A 17881-nucleotide genomic window follows, 5' to 3' on the forward strand; every position below is an offset into this window, starting at 1 on the left:
GCCTGCCAGCTGTCCAGCCACCTTTGTACCTACCTCTCCAGCAATGATCAGAGTAGTTGTTGCATGACAGATTGGGTTGAACATCACAGAAACTGAATACCTTATACTTTAAAAAAAGTCCTTTCTTTCATTAGGACTCAGTAATATTTCCCATTTATTGTCCCACATCGTCAGCTCTTTGCCATGTCCCTGGCAGAGCCTGGCCCAAAGGATACCTGAGATGGGGAGTGAGAGAAGGAAGGCCTGAGGAGTCAGGACCAGATTAACCATGTTATTACCTGCAGTCGTCTCCTCCAGTGCTGACCACATACTTGTCATCATAAGAGAAACGGATATTTGTCACATGAGCTGAGTGACCAAAGTAACGTTTATGTTTGGCCTGTAAGAAAAGGAAAATGGAGATAGTTAAGGGATCCTGCTCCTCCTAGCAACTACAGAGCACTTTCAAGACTCACACCCCCATCTCTCCAGAACTTCTTTACTCGGGGATTCCCACTGGGGCTGAACAGCATCAGCCAGCCAGCCTTTTGCTGACTTTCCTGTCTCATCTTGCTCCACTTGTGGCCATTTTGTCCGCCTTCCATCATTCCTTCTCTCAGGTTCCAGAGGGAGATGAAAAGGTTAGTCACTGTCAGATCTTCACAGGGCTGGGACAAGATGCGTTTCTCCCCCAGATAACACCTGGATGTGGCCACTATATCCCACAGACTTCAAAAGAGCCCAGAAGCAGAACAGGGAAGTTACTCGGGAAGACTCACAAATTTTTCTGTGCAAGGAAAATCAAACAGCTTCACCAGCCCAAAATCATCTCCTGTGACAATGTTCAGGCCAGCATGAGTCACACACGCACAGTTGACATCAGCCTTGTCAGCATTTCTTGGCCAAATACCAATGACTTCGTCCCCTAGAATGCTGTTCATCAGGAAGAAATGTTAGGGGGAAGACACATGAGCAAGTCCTGTGGACAGTCATTCCCTCCTAGGGATAGGAGGAATATTTTGCATAATCCAGTATGGCCATGTGGCTCTTCTGTCAAAGCATCCATCCGCCCCCCCTTCTGTACTCTTGTGCCAGCTCTTACTATTACTTCTCATACTTCTCTTACTATTACTGTCTCATTCTCCCACACTCCATAAAGAAAAGTTATCCCCATCATTGATTTTCTCCCTCTTCCCTCTAGACCTGAATATGTGAATGAGAAGGAGAAGGGAGAGAAGGCTCCTTCAGACTCAAAAGTTGAATCTTCTCTTGCTGACAGCGATTCTAACCCTCCCATTCCCTTCTGGTGACTGGAAGCTTCACTGTGTACCTGGGCTTGGCCAAGAGACAGGAATTGGCTGCCCTCTGAACTTCTTGGCTGGGATTAGGAACTTGGAGTGACTACATGAAAAAAGGACTTCACATTTCAAAAGCCCTGATCAGATCAAGCCATTAGCCTATACCAGTGCCAAGAAGTCTCCCCACCCCCCCACCCCCGCCCCCCGGGGGAAAAAAAAGAGCTCTGCCTCTGCACTTCTGCAGATCCTGGCCATCACAAATCCAGAGGCAGAGCCAGGGACAAAAGACTCCATTATGGGCTTCCTTAAGAAGTGCTTTCTTCAGTTACCTTGTCCAGGAAGCCCAGGTGATCTTCTCAATGACCATGGCTTCAGTTACCTGCTTCCCCAAGGGGACCTCATGCACCTGGCGCTTATAGGCTCCTGTTGACACCTGCAAGTGGAAGGGAACCAGTGTTCATCAACTTTCTCAGTCCAAAGATTTCCCTTTTGGGGTGCTGTTCTGAGGATAGGCCCAGACTCTGAATCCATAGGGCTTTTCTCAAAATCCAAGGTCAGATCCAGGCCACAAAGCCCGGGACCAGCCCACAGCAAAATTCAGAGCACAGGGTGTTTTTCCATCATTTTCTCACCATTTCCCAAAGTCCTAAGGCAGTGGTTTCCCAAGTGATGCTGACAGTATCATTTGGAAACTGGTTAGAAACAAATTCTCAGTAGCAGATCAGACCTGCCAAATCTGCCATTTCAAGAATGGGGCCCAGAAATCTTAAAGCCCCCAAGTGTTTCTGAAACAGGCATCCCTATCATTAGAGAATGTGTGGTATGGAGATAAGGCAAGTTTTCTCATGGACAGCAGCTGCTGAAATGAATTGTCTAGGACCTGATCTAGAGTCTTCTATAGGAAATGGATCACCTTTTGCACAGTCAAGGTCATCTGCTAGCACCTGCCAGTCAATGGCTCCTGCCTACATCTTTACCCCACTCTCTTCCCAGGATGCCTCTACTCCAGCCGCCCAGGCTTTCCTTCTGTTCATGTAATGAGCAGGGCTCTCATGCAGATGGCCTGGAACAGTGTTTCCGCCCCTCTGTTAGCTACCTCCTACGCATCCTACAGACCTCAGCTTAAATATCAATTGCTCAGACAGTAAGCAAATCTAAATTCAGCACCTTGCTAAATGCTCCCCAGAACCCTTTACTTCGCCTTTTTCTTAGCATGCAATCACAGACTGTAATTAGATGTATATTTTGTAATTGTTTAATGCTTTATCTTTTCCACAACTGATCAAGTTCCAAGAGACAGGGACCAAGCCCATTTTGTCTGTCCAAACACCTAGCATCATATCTGGTTCAGTAAATGATGAATGAATGAATGCATTCTCTCTCCCTTTGTGGTGAATATCCAACCTCAGGCTCACAAGTACATAGTATTTGTTGAGTGCTGCAGAAATCTTTCTTTTGATTTCAGCTGTCAGTCCCAAGACTGGGACCCCTCTCAATTTCAATCCCTCTTTCTCACTGGTCATCTCCTTGGGGACCCAATGATGAGTTCTTACTCCAGATCCACCATCTGGAATTCAGGTCCCAAGAATGGAGGGGCCACACTACCCAGCAGATTTTGGAAATAAAATGAGTAAACATAAGTGATACAAGCCTTTGTGCAGCCCCAGAGGACTAGAAATTAAGAAGTTTTGAAAGGGAGATGGAGAGGAGAAGCTAAAGAGTTTCCTCGTTTGTTTTTATTTATTTATTTTTTTACTGAAAAAAATTAAAGTGCTCTTTACTTTTAAATTTTTTAACTATTCTAAATTTCTCTAAGCTTCTATTTCTAAATTTATAAAACAGAAAAAGTAAAAGTACTTAAAGGTTTCCTGTGAAGAGTAAAACAGCATGTAACTAATATAAACTATTATTACTATTACAGTTATTTTTGGTTGCCCTTGACATAAGTAAACCCCAGGCATACCTGAATGTATTTGCTATCCGCAGAAAAGTCCATCTGAAGGACAAAGCTTGGGATATCTCTGCAGTAGCCAGTGCGGTTCAGACTTGTGCCCTGAGTGAGGTCATAGAAGTCAACTGTGTGCTCAGAAGAACCAACAGCTAAGAATCGGTTGTCTGGGCTGATTCTAGAAAAAGCAATCCAAGAGCATGGCCCATGAGGAGGCTGCTTGGGGCACAATACATGGAGGCTGCTCTTTGATAGGCCTCCCAGGCCCAAAGGCAGTGAAATCCTCCTTGTGACCTATATTTGGGCAGCTTCTCCCTACAGTCTGTGGAATTCAACAATTTTTCTGGCTCAAATCCCACAGAAGGAAACAACTGTGTGCAGCCTTTTGTAGAATGATATCATATCTTACAAGCAGTTTTGCCACACTCATGTGGAAATTAGCAAAGACAGGTCCAAGAATGAACACGTTAGGGGGCAACCTTTCATAGTTGGCTTGTGAAAGTGGCCCTCACATATCTGCTCCTCATTCCAGCCACAGCCCTTCTGGAAGGAACCCACTGGTAGGAGACAGTCTGCTTATGTACCTGATATCTTGGATGGCAGATTTCCGGTCTCGTTTTTTCCCCCAAACTTTCAGGCTGTTCACCAACAAGATGACAAACTCTCCATTCTTCATGCCAATAGCCACCATGTCCCCGTCAGGGCTGTAGGCTGCACACCTGGCTGCATGGCCCAGGTTCACCTTGTTGAGCAGCTTCTACATCAAAATAAGGAAAGTCCCCTGAGCCCTTGCCTCCTCTCTTGCTGGTCTCCAGGGAAAATTCTGCACCACGCCAGAATACTCAGGCTGCTATCCCCTATAGGCCACTACACCTCCTGCTTCTCATAATAAATGTCCCTCAGCAGCTAGGGTAACAGCATGTTTAATTATAACATCTTGGGGGACAGGATGTTTTAGGACAGGGTTAGGCAAACTTTTTCCGTAAACTTAGGTAACCTGTCAAAATATTTCAGATTACGTGCCACACAATCTTTGTCATAACCACTCAACTATGCCTTGCAGCACAAAAGTAACCACTGATAATACATAAACAATTGAGAGTGGCTTAATTGTAGAAATAGGTCATTGGCCAGATTTGGCCATTGGGTCATAGATTGACAACCTTTTACTTAGGGGAAAGACTGTGAACCTCAGTACCTGCTAGCACAAATCCTGAGCTCTGTCACTTACTAGCTGGGTGTATTTGGGTCAGTCACTTCCTAGGTTTCCCATTTACAAGGAAATTATATTAATATTGGGTTTGGAAGGTTTTTTAATAAGCATTAACAACTGTGCATATGAAGTACCTGTACAAGTAGGTATTCAATAAACAACAGCTTTTAATTTAAAAGTTAATAGGAGTGTAACAACTACATTTATGCATTTGCATGTCTATTTGTTGACCTTTGTACTAAATAACAGGACAAAAATTTAGTAGCCATTATGAGATAAAATCAGGTATTTTAATCATTAGAACTTAAGTACTTGTTTTGGATTAGATGAAGTGGGAAACATTTTTTCCCCTAGTCTATTCTTTGCTATTTTACCTTTGTCTCAGATGAATTTAAAATTGTTTTTCCAACTTCTTTGGTGGAAGTACAGTAGAAACGTGTGACATTTTAAATTATTTTTAGTCTTTCCATCCAGGGAAGATGTGATTTTTATTTTTTTTAGATTTTGTGGGTTCTTCCATATCAAGAGAATCATCATCTCAATTAGATAGATTATCCCTGTACTATACGAGTTCATATACAGATACACAGCTACAAGACAGGCTGGGTGTGTGAGGGGACTTTTATTATTAGGCTTTCTAACTTAATTACTGACTTCTGGCTAATGGTTTGTCCCACCTGTCCCCCATCTCTGGCTTAACACCAGCCCCCTCCTCACTCTGCTCCCACTTTGGGGGTATCTGAGTTGGGCAGAGTGAGTCCCTCACCTTGTCAGCCAGGTCCCAGATCCGGGCTGTACCATCATTGCTGGCAGAGATGAAGATGTCCTTGGAAGGATGTGTGGCCAGGCCCCAGATCTCCCCCTCCATATGTCCATCAATAAGGATATTAGAAGCAGCATTTTTTTCACCAACTTCAATTATTTCTCCATCTTTGGTTCCTACTAAAATTTTTCCCTGTTATAATCAAAATACTATTAGAAAGAGGACAACTGTAGGATTCCACTCATATGAAGCACCTAGAGAAGTCAAACCCAGAGAGATGGAAAGCAGAATGAAGTTGCCAGGGACAGGAGGGAAGAGGAGTTGGCATTTAATGGGGACAGAGCTTCAGAGATGGAAAGTTCTGTGGATGGGTGGTTGCACAACAAGGTAAATGTACTGTCACCAGACTGTACCCTTTAATATGGCTGAAATGGTTTTATGTATATTATGCCACAATAAAAAAAATTTTAAAACCACTATTAGAGAAACTTAGGAAAGTTGCTTTGCTATGTTGCTATTAAAAGAGGAAAACTTATAGGTGATTTGCTTTTAACAACTAAACTGTCTCAAGTGGCCCCCTCCATCCTTTTTGTTTTGCCTTTTCTTCATCAACTACCTTGGGTGGGTTGAACCCAGAGTTCCTATCATCCAACTGCTGCTAGAATATTCCAGGGATTCACAACAAGCTCACTACAGGGTGGGGCAGCCAATCCTTGTTCTTGGACAGCTCAGACATTTAATAAGTTCTTCCTTGCGGGGAACAAAGATCTACTTCCTGACAACTTCCTGGTTCTGGGCCTACTCCTCCCTACGTCTCCCATAATTACTATCCCAGATGACTGTCACTTAACCTTTTTAAAAAAATTTGTTCTTTTTAGTTATATATGACAGTTGAATCTGTTTTGATATATTTATACAAGCACAAAATATATCATATTCTAATTAAGATCCCAGTCTTGTGGACACACATGAAGGTGAGATTCACTGTGGTGTATGCATATATTTACACAGGAGTGTTACATCAAACTCATTCTGCTGTCTTTCCTATTCCTATCCCCCGATTGTCATTTAACCTTAAAAATAAAATTCCCAGGATGTGGACACCAACTCAGGTTTGCCTTTCTCATGAAGAACGATTAGAAAGCAAAATCTTAGGCTGATACCAATTTAAAAATATTATATACAGAGGCTATTAAATAGAGGTTAAATTATTTGTTTACAAGTGCATCAAATCTCCTGGGGGTATTTAAGAAAGGAGAATAAAGAAAACACACAGGTTGAGGCTGTACCCCTGAGATTCTGATTTGCAGCTCAGATGTTTTTGATATTTAGCCAAAGTATGAGTTGAAAACCAATGGCCTTGAGCCAGACAGTTTGGCCCCAACATTCTCCCTACTGGCCTCATAACTCTAGACATGGCAAATTATTTAATCTGTTTGTAAAAATATAATCGATAATAGCAGCTGACATCTCCTGGATGACCACATGCCAGGTGTAACCAAGGGCACTAACGGATGATGCGCAGTCCTCACAACAACAGCGGGTGAGTGAAGGTTAGGAAACACACCCAGGGTCACCCAGCCAGCTCTTCCTGAGGAAGTCACAGTTTACCCGGGTCCATCTGACTCAGCTAGGCTACACCCCACTGCAGTACAATCCACATCTTGAAAGTTTAAGAATTGAATCAACAGAGACAGTGGCTGGGACCCTTCCCTCTTTCTTGGCCAGGGCCCCAGAGGACAGCTCAGGGAAGACCAGCCAGGCTCACCTTGCCACGGCACACAGAGCGCACACACTCCACCAACTGGCCTGTCTCCAGTTGGAAGGCCCGACAGCGTTTCATCTCCTGGTCCCACAATTTTACGGCACCTCCTTCTTTGGTCCTAAAATAAAAAAAAACAACAACAACAACAAAAAAAAAAACATGAAGAAGCATTCAGCCTGTTGTCCTAAGATTTCCCCATGACCCTCCCCACCTTGTTCTCCCATTCCTCAAGGTCATGGGGACCAGCAGGGTATCCCCTACTGGTAGGCCCTGCTGATGAGCCATGGCAACCTAAAACGCCTCCAATGTACTGTCTTTGCAGAAAAGAAATCTGGAAAGTCAAGACTGTGTTTTCATGACACCAACTAAGAATGTTTCTCTTGTCTTTGTGCTTCATTGTCCAGTTTTTTCTGTGCCACTGGAACTTCTGTTCCTTCTTCTCACTTCACCTTCCTCTAGAGTTCCTAAGAGTAGCACTGGAAATAGCAGAGTGCCTGTTGCTTGAATGCCTCAGCTTATTTAAGAATACCTCTCACATTTTTAAACTACCAGGAACCCATCCCTCTACTTCTCTCTTACTAATGCGGTTTTGGGCCTCCACCCCCTTTGAGAACTGACAGACTGAACTCCCTAATGCAGAAAAGATAGGAGAATAACTATCTGCATTTTCCCCAAGTTCAGAAAGGTTCTGTTAGATTCTCCCAAGACATAACAAAAGACAAATTGCTTGCAGAGGAGCTTCTGCTTACGGCCGTTCTTTCCCGCCAGTCACGATGAGCCCATCCCGGAGAGTGGTGTACATTGTGAACACGGGGCCTGTGTGTGCCTTGGCCACCAGCCGGATGAGAAAGTGGTCCTTCCAGACATAGACATCTCCATTGATGGCACCCGTGAACGTGAGGTTGTTCTGCAAACAAAGGGACATTTCCACACCAAGAGCACACTCAAGAGGGTCTCTTCCCAAGCCACCTGCTTCCTTATTTCTCTTGAACAAGACCTGTACAGTCAATTTTGTCTTAAACAAAGCAGAAGAATTTGCAGGAAAATCACAAAAAGCATAAAGCAATTACCTAGCTTTGAAATTCACCCTTTATAGTTGGTTTTGGGCATTTTATTTCCCCACTGAGTGCAGTGCTGTATACACAAGAGCATGGCCTGGGGACATCAGGAGAAGGGCCAGCTTCAGCCCAAGAGGAAACTTTCCTGGGACTCATCTATAAAGTGGATAAATCCAATGCAGAGGACCAAGAATTGACTGCATTCCAAAAAGTCCCTGGGAACTCGCACGGGCTGAGGGACTCCAGAGTCACTTAAGGGTGGCAGCTGAGGGTTGTGTGGAGCAAGAGTTTTGGAAAGAAAAAGGACCACCACCTAGCTGTGGAAATTATTCCCAGCATCCTCAGAGCTATGTATTCCAGGTCTGCCTCTGGAATCATCTCCTTCAGAGGGGTGTGTGTGTGTGTGTGTGTGTGTGTGTGTGTGTGTGTGTTGGTCCTACTCTTTCTGATCAGTAGTTTGAAGAAAAAATGGGGAAAAAACTCACCCATCTGTACTAAGAAAAGGGAATAATGGTTACTAAGAAGCCAGGAGAGGAGGCTGGGGTTGTGGCTCAATGGTACAGTGCTTGCCTAGCATGTGTGGGGCCCTGGGTTCGATTCTTAGCACCTCATATAAATAAATAAAATAAAGGTCCATTGACTCCATCCCCCCAAGATGAAGCAGCAGCAGCAGCAGCCAGGAGAAAAGAGATAAGGTAGAAATGGGGCTTCTTGCTTTTTCAGCTTCTTGGCTAAATTTCAACCCCCCCCCCCACCCTCATATCTGGGGAGAGAAGTGAGAGGGATCCCGGGTCCCTACTGGGGAAGCATCAGCTGGAACTCACAGCACCGAAGGCCACTGACAGCATCGTCTGCATCTTGGCAGCCTCCATGGACCCAATGACCCCTTTCTTGTAAAGCAGGGCGCTGCCTGCCAGGGTCCAGAACTTCATGTGTTTGACCCCAACAGACACAAACTGTGTGTCGGAGTCAGGGCGAAATTCCACCACAAATATGCGCTCCAGGTGACCCCCTCGGCTGGCAACTTTGGCACCTGTGTGGGTGACAGCATCCGGTGAGGTCAGTCCTTCCTCAGGGCACACGCTAGGCCAGGGAAGCTACAGCCAGACGGGTTCCCACCCCAGTGTTCCTTCAACAGCACCCTCTCCCTTTCACACTCTGTCTCCAAAGACTGGGGCGAGAGTATGTCTGGGAAGTTTCCAGAGCAGTAGGAACTGCAAATGGGAACCCCACCCCCTAACCCCACCTAGGTGTCCAAAAACAGAGCAGAGAAGGATGGCCCCAGAGAGGGAAGCTCCCAGACAGGAGGAAAAGGCAGAATGACTTAGGGCAGCCCCACCTCCCTACTCCAGCATCACCAAGGAGTCCCCCCCAACCCCCCACAGGAAGCCAAATCCCCTTCCAGGGTACCACTGGGGACTCACATTCCTTTAGAAAACTTATTGCTCTCCAACATTTCTGAGATAGTTTTCTTAAAAAAGAAAAAATTCTCCATATTCCTTTTTACATTGTGGGGTTTAGGTTTATTTTACCTTTAATATTTAATTCTGAAGATTTTTCCTTAATCCATTTTTGTAGTTTCCTGAGTTTTATTTAACCTTTGTCTTAATCAAGTCCCAAATCTACTATTTATTTACTTTCGTGCCTCAGTTTCCTTGCTATAAATTTGGGATACTAATAGCTTCCTTTTATAAGGCGTTGAGGATTCAAAGGGATTTACATGGTGAAGCTCTCAGGGCAGCTATAATCATCACTTCTTTTCCTCCTTTTAAAATTCCTTGGTCTCCATTCTTTTTTTACCTATATTTTAAATCTACCTTTTTTGATGTCATTAATTTTTATTTTAAACTTGGTACTTCTTCTTTCAAGTTTCAAAATTTAACTTATTCTCAGTGTTTTCATTCCAACTTTTAGTTTCCCCTCCCTTAATTATTTATGCAAATCTTTTTACCTCTCCTCTTATCATTTTGCATTTATTTATTTGTTTTGACAATGGCTTTCTGGTAGAATGGTGGTGGGGGGGTGTTAAGGCAGTTGGGCCTGTAGCTGTTCCTCATATGCTCCTTAAAGGAAGCCCTTTCTAGGAGAGGCCCAGGGCACTTCTCGCTGTAATTCTCTCTCTCCATTGGAATCCAGGACATACTGTAAAATATATCTCACTACCTTGACTCAGAAAGTTTTAAAGTCCATGGTCTCTAAGGTTATCATAAACAGTTAAAAGACAACAGAATGAGAGAAAGTGCTTGAAACTCTTATAATTGACGTTCATAATCTAAGAAGAGCAACAAACCATGAATAAACCACCCTCCCACCCCCCAGTAGAGAAAGGATTTGAATAGGTGAATTAAAGAAGAAACAATCCAAGGGGCCAAAAGAGATGGAAAAAAAAACGAGATAAGATGCATGTTTTTTTAAGCCTCTGTTCTTTCCTTGTTTGAATCTCATGGGTATTTCTAACTATGGCGACATCTGTATTCCTCTTTGCATTGGCTTCTAGTCTGCTCACAGTGAATTACATAATCTTGTCTAGGACCCAACAGCATGCATTTTATGTAATAAGTTCATTTAAAATCACATTTTATTCTATTATATACACACATCTTCCCCCAAGTAATACTTTAGCAAAAGAGGACGGTATAATATGCTGTGTTGTGATAAGAAAAATGTATGTAAACCTCCCCAGACACATGTTATTTATTTGTAAGTAGGACTTGATGTGGAGGAAAAGGCACATTAGAGAAGTAAGGGAGAGGAGGGGACGTGTCCACAGTCAACTGGGAGGAGGTGTGGCTGGGAACAGGCTGCTGGATGTTATCACTGGCTCAGAACCCTTCTGCACAGATTGATTCCAACAGAGACAACAGGAGAACATTACCAAAGAGCAGCCTTCTGTTCTCTCTGGGAGCTTGTTTAAAGACCTGGGTCCTCCAGTCCTCCCTCAGGAGGTCAGAAGAGGCTCCAGGTGAGCAAGAGTCTGTGCCAAGGCAGGGGCAGAGCAGGTTCTGCCTGGAGGGACAGATGAAGGAAGTCGGAGAGGGAACCTGAACTTAGACAAGTCTGCGTGTAGGGACCCTGCTCTCACTTCCGCCCCAGGATCTGGGACTAGGGTCAGCAATGTAAAGAAAAGCATCACAAAGCCCCAAGAAAGGGCTTTATGGTAAGGGATTTCCCACAATGTGTGGGCTCCTCATCAGGAAGTGAAGAGGGCCATGTCCTTGGAATGTCTAGCAGAGGATGGAAAAAAAACATCAAAAAGGCATTCAGAGGAATTTCTCCATGGGATGCACCCTGCCCGACTGGAAGACGTCTCTAGTCCTTCCACATCTAAGATGCTACTAGTCTGTAAGTTAAACTAGATTTCTCATCTGGCCCACTTGACTCACAGGGAATGAATCTACACCTACAGATGATCTACAGATCAATTATGGGGCCACTTAGACACAAAGGAATTGGTGAATAAGAAAATGAGAAGGGATAGTTTCCCAGGAACACTGTGGATCTAGCTACCTCCCATGAAATATAAGACATAAGTCTCCTTCTTAACATCTTTCTCAAATGGGCCTCAGGAAGGATTGGAACTGTCCTCCTAATGTGCCCATCTCTTTATAGTCCCTCCCTACCCCCTCCCTGGGAAGATGAGGAGATAATGGGACTCTAGACCTCTGAATTGGAGAAGTGCCACCTCTCTGCTTGCCTGCTCAGTGTGTCCCAGATACCAGCTGCAGACAGACCTCATTAATGTCCTCACTAATTGGATTCGCTTTTGCCAGAGCAGTACCTGACCTGAAGATATACTCAGAAGCCTGTTCATCTTTAATTGTAAGACACTGTAAATTTAGTAGTATGTGTACGTGTGAATGTGTGCATGCACGCGAGTGTGCATGCGTGTTGGAGGAGAGTAAGAAATTCATTAAATACACACGTTGATTGTAAAATGAGTCCCTATGCCTAAAAAGTTAAAATTTATAAATAAAAAAAAATTTTAAATTCAACTTTGCTTTGGAAACTAAGATAGTGAAAGCCACCCCACTTCCTATGATAAGGCAACTAAGGTGAGATGGCTGTAACAGAACCCAGGGACAACAGAAAGAATACTGAGGACAAGTAATTTTCTGTGAGGTGTGAAGGCAGAAATGAGGATGCTGCCTGAGGAGGGGAGTCTGCCAATGTCAGTACTTCACCAAAGTGCCCAAAGACCCTTCACTAAATGGCCCAGGATTCCCAGGCCAGCCTCCACCTGGCCATGGGGCCAACAGACACGGTGACATCTGAGGAGCAGCTCTCCAGGATGCCAACAGCCCAGTTGCTGCTTGGCTAGCATCAGTGCCTATGGTGGGCTTTGGAGTGAGGCCCATCTGGGTTCCAGCCCAGCCTGAGCCGCAGGCGAACCCTCTGGAAGGTACAGAACAGCCCCACTTGGTTTACCTTCCTGCCATCGCCAGACAGTGATGGTGTGCTCAGGGTCCACTCCCACAGACACCAGCAGCTTTCCAGTGGCGCTGAAGTTGACGTAATTCACCCCCTTGGAGTGGAAGCACCGCAGCATAGAGAGAGTGTGTTTGGTCATAGCGTCCCATATGTGGATGGAAGGTGTTGTCCCTGGGTGTGGAGAAGCACAACAGAGAGCAGTGGAGCCCAGGCAATGCTTGTGTTTGTTTCAAAGTCTTCCTTAAACAAGTGTTTGGGGGACATTATGGCTAACAGAATAAGAGCCTTACAGTCTGACCTGGCCAGAAAATACAATGGAAAATTGCTATTAAATCAAAGCCCTATGGATGCTTACATCTAACGCACATACACACACCAACACGCTTGTGGAGGATCTTATACAAAGGAAACTGGTGAGGTCAGTGATTTGTATCTGCAAGTCAGCCAGATACAATCAGCAAATATGATACATTGACATGATTTTGCTGTGCAGATTCAAACTACTCACGGATGGAGTGGCCTTACCTGGGGCTTCCGTGATATCACCTGCATTGGGTGGGCAATGGCAATGAGGAAGCATCAAGGGAAAACAATAGCTAAAATAAGTCATGTTTCCAATAGTGAAGCACTCAACACCAGCATCAGAAAGTTCCAAATTAAATTTAAAAATGGACATGGGTTCAATGGAAACAAGCAGAAAGGTACTTTTGTAGGAACTGCCTTTGAAATGACAAATTAAAAACAAATAACAAACAAACATTTTACAAATGTGACTCAGTCCACATTTGTCCTCGGCAGCTTCCTAGGGTACAGAAGAGCGGGGCACACATACTGCCATCTACCCTTGCTGAACACAAGCACCAGGCTTCAAGACATGGGGGTCTTCAACACATGGGGCCTGAAAAATTATTCTTGCAAGTGCACAGATATGGGGACCATCCATTTATTTACTCTCAGACTCTGATCTACCTTTCCTTTTTTTCACAATCACCAATCACTGAATGTGAGAACTTAGGTGACGGCAGATACATTTAAGGCTGAAAAAATCAACAGCAACATCCACAAGATGAGTGTCAGCTATGCACCCCCTCTCCCAATAACTGCTACTAAGTTGACGTCTCTGCTCAGTTGCACGAGCCTCAGCTGCTGCATGGCCCCTACCTATCTGGCTTGTGGCCACCACGTTTCTGTACTTGGGGTGCTGGTTCACTGTGAGGCAGAGGATGTCATCCGTGTGCTCCAGGTAGAAGCTCTGGCTGCCTAGGAGAGAGGTGAACAGTGGAAACTAAAGAACTTTCAAGAAAATCCCATAGCTTCATGTGCAATTTTTGGAAACTGCTTGTAAGAAGCAGCTTAAAGCCCCCCGATTCTTACTTTAAAAATCATTCTTGGAAAGACAGGAGTTTGATTATTCTTCTTCTTTACATAATCTGTACAAGGGCTGGGAAAAGAGCCAATGTCTGTCATCTAGCATACTCAAGCTCCACCTCAGTCCCTCTCCCTGTTCTATGTGGTGCCAGAGCACAGTCCAAGTGTAGAGGCTTCCAGAGCCCAAAATAATGAGGGTGAGAGTTTTCTCCTCTCCAGGGTACAGGGTTGACAGCCTCTTTATGTCTGCTTCTAGGCAGGGGAGGGTGAGAGGCCTGGAGAGAACCCTCCTCTGTGTAAAATGGTACTATTCAGCGTGAAGGAACTTTGTGGATGAGAAATACTGAGGGAACCCTTTAATCACTTTACTTGCCAAGTATAAACCCACTGGTGTGCCCAGGTGACATAGGTCAAGGCTCTATCACCAAAGCTGAACTCAACATGTTACAAAAAGGGGAAAATCGGAAAGAAATACTTTATTGTCCATCACAGCAAATGGATTTGCTGACTTCCCAAAGCGGCCACTTTAAATCCACTTGGATACCCCAAAACAAAAAAGAGAATGATACAAAAGGAAATGACACATTAATTCTAAATTAATATGTGGCTAGAAAATTGAGAAAATGTGTAGAAAATTTTAAGACCTCTTTCCCCAGAAGCGACACAAACCAATATGTGCCCAGTGACTTCCTGTCCAAATCTAAGCATGAATAATTTTACAGAACTAACAAGGAATATAAAAACTTGAAAAAAGGTTTGTTTTGCGATATGAAGACAAAATGTTGACATATTTAAATTTGGAGGTAAAGATAATGGACGATTGTTACATTAACTTCTAAATGTTTCTTTTTGTTTGAAATGTTTCTTATTTTTTAATTAAAGTCATATGGTTAAAGGACTCCTTGGGTATTTTTGTTTGTTGGTTTTTATTCTCATTGTACATGTAACTCAGGAATCAGAACAACAACAACAACAACAACAAAAACTTGAAAAATCCAAACTGCTGAAAACTAATGAGAAAAGTCGCCCTGTGCTTTCTGTCTGTTTTGGTGTCGGGGAGTCTCTCAGCTCCATGCCCTGTTCTCTCTGGCTTCTCTCCATGTCTTTTGCTTCAGCTGTTGGAAACATGGATGGCTCCCAAGTCAGGCTGGGCACAGGCCAGAAGGGAAGGGGACCTCGACTCCTGGAACTGAGTCTGGGCTCCTCTAGGACTAAAGGATACCAGCCTTGAAGCGAGTGAAATAGCTCTAAAGGGAAGGAGAATGGTTAAGCTTCAGGCATCAAAAGAGTGGGAACCAGACATCAGGGTGGACGTGAAGAGCTGGGTTGAGAAGGCGGCTCCCACCCCCTACCTGTGGAGAGGTTCTGGACGATGCCAGCCGCTGCCGTGTGGAAGATGATGTCGGCCCCATCGTTAAGATAATGCAGGTTGTTGCGGCAGTCAAATCCTCTGTAGCCAAACACATGGTCCAGAGCCAGCTCCTGCATGCACACATGTACACACACACACACACACACACACACACACACACACACATTAAAGCTGCTCCAAACCCATAACCAGGAGCAACAATGCACGCTACAGGACGGTATGGCTAGTAAGGGCCACCACTCACTGAAAGCATTTTGCCTCTTGACTGAGGATAAAATGCAGACCTTTATTTAGTTCCCTGAAATGCTATGGGTGGCATAGAATTTTAGTGACTTTTCAAAATAAGCCAGATTTACTTCCTGGATTCTTAAGTAAGCTAAAGTGCACTGATCTGATGCCCTGTCAAGGTGATCTGGAAGTCCTGCCTCTGTACTTGGCCTGCCCTTGACGCTCAAGGTGAGCTAAACAGCAGCTCGGGTTTGTTTTGAGAAGTCCCCTAGATATAGCTGGGACGGGCAGAGCAGAATACTGGGGCAAATGCCATGCTCATTCTGTGCTCATTCTGTCAGTTGGCACTTGCCCTACAAAGCTTCTGCACATTTAGACTTTTTCCCCTCTAGCAACTAGATACTATTCTGGGTTTATAGTGTTCTCTCCCTCCTGTCTCATCTTCTATGACAAAGAGCAGTGGCTGACTCAGATCAGTTCTTAATTCCATTCAACACACACATATTGGGCAGCTCCTCCATGCCTGGCACTGTTCTGGTTGATAGCATACAAGGTAAACAGGATGTGGGTCCTTTTTCTGATTTTGGCCCTTACTCTCTCCAAAGTTCGACAATTGCAAACATCAGCTTAATTCTCTTAAAATACCATGCCACCTCTTTACTCAAAAACATTTGCTGTCTTCCACTGACCTGGGAGAAAGCCCAAACTCTTAAAGTTGGCCCAGTGGGCCCCATTCCCACACATCTGACTGCTGCACTCCTTGATCAACTTGACACTCAAACCACATATTATAAGCTTTCTCATTGTTATGATTTTGCTTTTTCAAATTCTCAACTGGAAAGCCCTTTTGCTCAACTCAGTCTCTACCCACCCCTCAGACTCTCTGCAAGGTACGTCCCAGATAGTATGTGTTTAATACATGACTCTGCTCCTGGAGTGAGTGAACTATGGGCCCAAGCTGGACCAGTCAGTCTCCCTCAGGCATTTAGAATTGGGGGCAATGAATTTAATTTGTGTTGTGGTGGGGAATCACAGGCAATGAGCTTGGAAGGTGGCTCTGGGTAAGGTTCTGAAACCATGAACTTGAACCCTATTAGTAATGTGAGAATCTCCTGAGTCCTAAAGCGTAAAGAAAAAACTCTAGGGTAGCAGGTCTCTGTGAAAACAGCAGGCTCACTGGAGCTGATCTTCAAGTCTCAATGACTAAGCATGAACCCTTTCACTCACTGGGTTGGTGGTCAAGGACCTGAGAACTCCTTTAACTTTCCTGCACCACCACAGTGTCCCCATTTGCAAGTAGATACAACAGCACCTACCTTACATGTGAAAGATTTGTTTAAAATATTTCATGGGAAGTATGAAGCATAGTGCCGGCACATGGAAAGTTCTCATGCAACATTAGAGATAGTAAATGAGCTCTCCCTGTGCAAATGTTCACGTGCCCTCTCTCCCAACTCTTCCCCTTTCAGCAAGGGATACCAAGGGCCTGAGTGGTAGGAGGCATAGGGCAAGGGCCAGGCTTGAAGGACATGGGGCATTTCAGAGTTAGTACTGATCAACCTGGTTGTAGGGCTGGGGAAGGAGGAATGTGACCTGGATGTGAATCTGGTTCTGGGGATGATGGACACAATGCCATGCAGAAGGAGAGGGGACAAGAGAGAGCTAATAGATTCATTTGATGGAGTCTGTGAGACAGGCTGATGAAGATGTCTACCAGGCCATCTTAGAACATTGATATCAGATCAAAAGCACAGTAACTTAATCTCCTCACCTCAACCAGTTTCTTTTTTTTGGTGATATTGTTCTTCTGGAGTTTCTCAGGCTGGGGAGCTGCTCGGCTAACAGGTGGTCTGAAACAGAGAAGTCAAAGGAAGCACAATGTTGAACAAAAGGCTGCTTGCTCGTGGCTGGCCAAGGCCGGGCTTTCTGTTTTTCTCCCTGATCAGTGGACCCTCTGCCTGGTGTTGTTCTGTCCTGCCCACCTCCCTCACCCTGTCCTATAAAAAGTGGCTTTTGACACAAATGGTCCTATGTGGTTCCCCTGGGTTTGTGGTGCTGAGCTGGGCTCCTGCACACCTAAGGCACCCAGGTCGGCAACTGCCCCTCCTTCCCCACCCGGCATTTTCCAGGGAGCCAGGAGGAACCCCTGAGCTAGAAGGGCTTGTTTTAAAACTAAGCCGGAGCCTAAGTAAGAGTTCACTTACTGAACTCACTGGCCATTTTCCAGACAGGGATATGCCAATGCTGTTCAGAATCAGGTGGTCAAAGATCACAACATGGTGTGAGACAGGACTCACAAGCCAGGTTTTGGAACAGGCCCTAAGGCCACTTGCAAAGTGCCCAGGCTGGTCTGGCCACACCAAAGGGCAAGAGGGAAGCAAAGTACTGACAGAACTTTGCTCTTACCCTGCCCTATACCTCAGGGCAATGATTTGCACTCTTACCAGCCAAAGGTTGCTTT

At 44.8% G+C, this 17881-nt stretch overlaps 1 protein-coding gene across 1 annotated transcript in view; it reads right to left on the reverse strand.

Annotated features, from left to right (window-relative positions):
- Positions 1-17881, reverse strand: part of EML6 (EMAP like 6) — a 260325-nt gene that overhangs the window by 4078 nt on the left and 238366 nt on the right. The window contains exons 29-41 of the mRNA XM_081264735.1: positions 17192-17270; positions 15173-15302; positions 13614-13712; positions 12450-12623; positions 8849-9057; positions 7716-7873; positions 6970-7084; positions 5205-5393; positions 3810-3982; positions 3241-3403; positions 1607-1710; positions 759-912; positions 279-379 (exon numbers count right to left, since the gene is read on the reverse strand). Coding sequence (XP_081120861.1) covers positions 279-379; positions 759-912; positions 1607-1710; positions 3241-3403; positions 3810-3982; positions 5205-5393; positions 6970-7084; positions 7716-7873; positions 8849-9057; positions 12450-12623; positions 13614-13712; positions 15173-15302; positions 17192-17270 — 1848 coding nt within the window. The remainder of the gene's footprint in view (positions 1-278; positions 380-758; positions 913-1606; positions 1711-3240; positions 3404-3809; positions 3983-5204; positions 5394-6969; positions 7085-7715; positions 7874-8848; positions 9058-12449; positions 12624-13613; positions 13713-15172; positions 15303-17191; positions 17271-17881) is intronic.

Source organism: Spermophilus citellus (assembly GCF_964194105.1).
Source record: "Spermophilus citellus genome assembly, chromosome: 13".
Classification (NCBI taxonomy): domain Eukaryota; kingdom Metazoa; phylum Chordata; class Mammalia; order Rodentia; family Sciuridae; genus Spermophilus; species Spermophilus citellus.